Source organism: Myotis davidii, unplaced genomic scaffold (genome assembly GCF_000327345.1).
Source record: "Myotis davidii unplaced genomic scaffold, ASM32734v1 scaffold1960, whole genome shotgun sequence".
Lineage (NCBI taxonomy): Eukaryota > Metazoa > Chordata > Mammalia > Chiroptera > Vespertilionidae > Myotis > Myotis davidii.
In genome coordinates, this window is record NW_006292441.1 from 175,426 (window position 1) to 180,872 (window position 5,447).

A 5,447-nucleotide genomic window follows, 5' to 3' on the forward strand; every position below is an offset into this window, starting at 1 on the left:
GTCTGCACTGAAGCCCGTGGCTCCCAAAGTGCCTGGGACCAGAAGAGAAGAGGGGGGGTTGCAGTGCAGCATGGGAAATACGGTCGTCAACTTTACAATTCTTGAGGTGCAAGTATAGTCACATCTTTTGTAGTTCTTTTTTTTTTTTTCTTATTAATACAGTATTTATTTGTCTTCCTTCTGTCAAACCCTGAGCCAACCACTTTCCCCAGGCTGCCTAGGGAGGTATAGGAAAAGGAACATACAGGGCAGACAAGACGTCGATGTCCCTTGAAATGGCACTGGTTTGGAAGCTACGGCTAGAAATAAGCGAGGTCAGGGGACGTGGGGCTGCCAAGCTGCTGAGGCTCTCATCTGTCAGTGTCTCTGGTCATTTCAGCACCACTGCAGACAGTGACCGGCTCAGCTGAGAGGTGCTCCGGACCAAGGAGGGGGTGGACACAAACTTGGTGCAGGCATACATTTTCAGGGGATGAGGGGAGCTGCTCCCAGTGCAGAGAAGACAGACTGTAGTTCTTGAAATTAAATCAAAAGTGGCTTGAGCCTCATGGACCAGAGTAGCAAGAAGTTTAATACCGCCGAAACCGGTTTGGCTCAGTGGATTGAGCGTCGGCCTGTGGACTGAAGGGTCCCAGGTTCGATTCCGGTCAAGGGCATGTACCTGGGTTGTGGGCACATCCCCAGTGGGAGATGTGCAGGAGGCGACTCATTGATGTTTCTCTCTCATCGATGTTTCTAACTCTCTATCCCTCTCCCTTCCTCTCTGTGAAAAGTCAATAAAATATATTTAAAAAAAAAAAAAGAAGTTTAATACCACCCTCTTTGGCTCTTGTCCTCCTCTGGCTTATCCAGGAGCTTACATAGCCCACAAAGGACGTTGACCTGATGTCCACGCCTCAGTAGAGAAAAGCTTCTACTTCCAAGCCTTCCTTGTGTTCCATCGCTACAATGTGTCGTTCCTGAACACTGGCCTGCTTCCATCTGGCGCTGCTGGTCTACTCCAGAGCAAAGCTTTGCTGACTGCACCTTCCAGCGTGTGTCAGCGTGGTCCTTCAAAGATTTCCCAAATTGCAGCTCTAAGGGGCCAGTGTTTCTGGGCATACACTCAGCTCTTCTCCTTCGAGACCTCACTGCCTCAGAGGTACAGGGTTCAGACTGAATCAGGAATTTGTCCATCACAGACCCTCCTTCTTTCCATTCCCTAGGGATTTTTGCCAGGAGTTGAGAGGCTTTCCTTTTCCAGCCCCTGAAATTCCCTTTCGTGGGCAGATAACTCCATGGCCTCAAAGGAGGGCCCAAATCTAATGAATACACAAAGCTTTGTTAACCCTTCTTGGGGGGAAATACCTCCAAACCTCACCTTTCCAAACAGGACCAAGGGTTGAAGTGGATATTTATTGCATACTTGGCCACCCAATATTCATTTCCCATTCTTTTGGTAATAGCACCCTGACCTAGGAGATTTGAATGATCTTCCGCCATTGGGTACAGTCTGGCAGGACTGTCAATGATGGTATCATACCTCCTTTAGTCAAGGGATGGACATGTGACCCAAACTAGATCAGCTTGATCTTGAATAGGGCAGTGCCTCTCTGCACTCCAATGTGCGTATGTATGAATCACCTGGGAGTCTTGTTACTATGGAGATTCTGAGTCAGTGAGGCCTAAAAGCCTGTATCTCCTGGATGATACCATTGCTGTTGATCCACAGACCACCACCCTCTAAGTCAGTGGTTCTCAACCTTGGCTGCACATTAGAATCACCTGGGAATCTTTTTAAAATCCTGATTTCTGCCGAAACCGGTTTGGCTCAGTGGATAGAGTGTCGGCCTGCGGACTGAAAGGTCCCAGGTTCGATTCCGGTCAAGGGCATGTAAATAAAATAAAATCCTGATTTCTGGGCCCCATCCTCCGAAAATTCTGTTTCTTTGTTATGGGGTGAGGCCACAACATTAGTAACAAAGAAACAGGATGAGGCCCAGAAATCAGGATTTTAAAAACATTCCCAGGTGATTCTAATGTGCAGCCAAGATTGAGAACCACTGCTCTAAGTAGAAAGGCAGTAGAGTGAGCAAACATCTGGAGTACTTTGATCCAGACGGCACAACCTTAAAAGACCGTCATCAGCCTGACCTGGTGTGGCTCAGTGGTTGAACATCGACCTATGAACCAGGAGGTCCTGGTTCAATTCCCGATCAGGGCACATGCCCGGGTTGCAGGCTCCATACCCAGTGTGGGTGTGCCGAAGGCAGCTGATCAATGATTCCCTCCCTTTCTGAAATCAATAAAAAAAATTTTTTTTAAAAGAAAGTTTCTCGCTGGCCAGTTTTGCTCAGTGGATAGAGCATCGGCCTGCCAACTGAAGGTTCCCGGTTTTGATGTCAGTCAGGGTTACATGCCTGGGTTTGGGGCTTGATCCCCAGCAGGGGGTGTGCAGGAGGCAGCTGATCAATAATTCTCTCTCATCATTGATGTTTCTGTCTCTCTCTCCCTCTTTTTTCCTCTCTGAAGTCAATTAAAAAATATATTTTTAAAAAGACCATCATCAGTCCAGAGCTGCTCTGGATCCTGTCCTCTGACCAGAATCTTTAGCCTTTCCTTCCATTCTGCAAGTTCCCTATATACTTACAGTAAATTATTTTTAGTATTCAAGGTGACAGACTTGATTTTTATTGCTTGCAACCAGAGGAAGGTAGGAGGAGAGGGAGGGGGAAAGGGAGAAAGGGAGAGAGGTAGGGAGGGTGGGTGGAAAAGAGAGAAATTTCCCTTCAGTATACAACTGGGTCAAAGTACTATTGTCTCCATATAGCCAGCACCTAGTTTTCAGCCTTTATATGCTGCTGATGTCATCAAAGACATTCTATTTTGTAAGCCCCTTTGTGAGACTAATAAGGCTCATAGGCATGTTTTAAAATTTATTTTTACTTATTTATTTCAGAAGTAGAGAAAGGGAGAGGGAAAGGGAGGAGAAAAAGGGGGAGGGGGGAAACATTTGGTTTGTTGTTCCACACATTCATTGGTTGCTTCTTTTTTTAAAAAAAAATATTTTTATTGATTTTAGAGAGAGAGAAAGGGGGAGGGAGAGATAGAAACATCAGTGATGAGAGAAAATAATTGATTGGTTGCCTCCTGCATGCCCCCCACTGGAGATTGAGCCCACAACCCAGGCATGTGCCCTGATCAGGAATTGAACCGGTGACCGCTTGATTCATGGGTTGACACTCAATCACTAAGCCACACCAGCTGGGCTCATTGGTTGCTTCTTGTATGTGCCCTAACCAGGGATCGAACCTGTAGCCTTGGTGTATCAGGACAACTGTCTAACCAACTGAGCTACCAGGCCAAGGCCTCTTTCTTTTTTTAGAGAAATGTTGTGTTTAATGGTAAAGCTTAGCACATTCCAGCACTGGGCATGGCCTGGAGTTGAAGCAGCAGGATGGGTAGGTGATTCCCCATCAAAAGAAGAGGAAAGCAACCATCAAACAGAAGAGCCCCATGGCCTCAGACAGGGCAAAGTCCAGCATGGCATAGGAGAAGAGCTGCTGCTTGAAAGACGGGTTCTTACTACTAGGAATATATCCCAAGAAACCAGAAATGCCAATCAGAAAGGATACATGCACCCCTATGTTCATAGCAGCACAATTCACCATAGCGAAGATCTGGAAACAGCCTAAGTGCCCATCAGCAGATGAATGGATTAGAAAACTGTGGTCCATCTACACGATGGAATACTATACTGCTCTAAGAAGGAAGGAATTCTTACCATTTGCAACAGCATGGACAGAACGGGAGAGCATTATGCTAAGTGAAACAAGCCAGTCAGAGAAAGATAAATACCACATGATCTCACTCATTTGTGGATTATAGAGAACAACATAGACTGATGAAAAGGGACAGACCCAAAGACTGAGAAACAGCGATCAGGCTATCAATCCCCAGAAGGGAAGTAGGGGAGGGCGGGGGTAAGGGGAAGAGATCAACCGAAGGACTTGTATACATGTATATAAGCCAAACCAATGGACATGGACAACAGGGGGATGGGAGCATGAGTGTGTGTGCGGGGGGAGGTTGGGGGTTAATGGGGGGGATGAGGACACATTTGTAATACCTTAACTAATTAAAAAAAGAAAGAAAGAAAGACGGGTTCTTTTTTTTAAAATATATTTTATTGAGTTTTTACAGAGAGGAAAGGAGAGAGATAGAGAGTTAGAAACATCGATGAGAGAGAAACATCGATCAGCTGCCTCCTGCACACCCCCTACTGGGGATGTGCCCGCAACCAAGGTACATGCCCTTGACCGGAATCGAACCCAGGACCCTTCAGTCCGCAGGCCGACGCTCTATCCACTGAGCCAAACCGGTTTCGGCAGAAAGGCGGGTTCTTGGCATAGCCAATGATCAATTCCAGGCCCTGAACCAACCACACCCACTGTGGCAACCCCAGCACCAATAAACTTGGCCGCGGTGGCAATGTCCCAGGAGACGACACTGGTCTGGAGCTGTGGTCTGGGTCTGGCCACCCGGAGTGGGGAGCTGCTGTAGGAAGGCTGTTCAGATGGAATCTCTGGCCTACTCAGGAAGGAGGCAGACACAGGCCTGATTAGACCCGTGGTACAACAGCGGATCAGAGCCAGGGGAATGAGTAGGGCCCCTGTAGTCTGCATTTTTTCAGCTTTAGTTCTAGGTTTCCAACTCTTGGGCATCTTCAAAGTGATAGAAAGTTTCTTTGTCTTGCCCGGCCGACATGGTTCAGTGGTTGAGCATGGGACCTATGAACCAGAAGTCATGGTTTGATTCCTGGTCAGGACACATTCCTGGGTTGCAGGCTCCATACCCAGTGTGGGAGTGTGCAGGAGGCAGCCGATCAATGATTCCCTCTCATCACTGATGTTTCTACCTCTCTCCCTCTTCCTCCCTTTCTGAAATCAATTAAAAAGATATTTTTTTTTATAAAAAGAAAGTTTCTCCCTGGCTGGTTTGGCTCAGTGGATAGAGCATTGACCTGCCAACTAAAGGTTCCCAGATTTGATGTCGGTCAGGGGTGCATGCCTGGGTTTTGGGCTTGATCCCCTGGAGGGGGCAGGCAGGAGGCAACTGGTCAATAATTCTCTCTCATCATTGATGTTTCTATCTCTCTCCCTCTTCCTTCCTCTCTGAAATCAATAAAAATATATTTAAGAAAAAAGAAAAATAAATAAAATCACGAAAAACATTGGGGGAAAAAATAAAGTTTCTTTGTCCAACAACAACTGGAAAAAACTTTGGGGGAACAATGTGCATAGATGTTTGACTGTTCATCAAGTTTTATTACCTTAATAAAGAAAGAAGGTCTGCACATCACTGTGAGTCTTTGCATTGATGCCAAAATCTCCTTTAATAATTATTCTGGCTCATCAAGTTGCTGGAAGGCCATGTTCAAAAGATTTGGCATAACAAATGCAGAACTT

At 46.4% G+C, this 5,447-nt stretch overlaps 1 protein-coding gene across 1 annotated transcript; it reads right to left on the reverse strand.

Annotated features, from left to right (window-relative positions):
- Window positions 1-3,455: 3,455 nt before the first annotated feature.
- On the reverse strand, window positions 3,456-4,664 carry LOC102753314 (ATP synthase F(0) complex subunit C1, mitochondrial). The gene is made up of 2 exons (XM_006765916.1): window positions 4,404-4,664; window positions 3,456-3,626 (listed from the first exon to the last, which is right to left on the reverse strand). Exons 1-2 carry the CDS (start codon window positions 4,662-4,664, stop codon window positions 3,456-3,458), a joined length of 432 nt encoding a protein of 143 aa, XP_006765979.1.
- Window positions 4,665-5,447: the final 783 nt, after the last annotated feature.

Excerpts from the sequence above, each read along its gene's own strand:
- LOC102753314 (XM_006765916.1), bottom strand. The coding sequence starts at position 4,664 with ATGCAGACTACAGGGGCCCTACTCATTCCCCTGGCTCTGATCCGCTGT. Across the intron at positions 3,627-4,403 it reads TGGTTGGTTCAGGGCCTGGA|ATAGGGGTGCATGTATCCTT; the intron begins ATTGATCATTGG and ends GCTGCTATGAAC.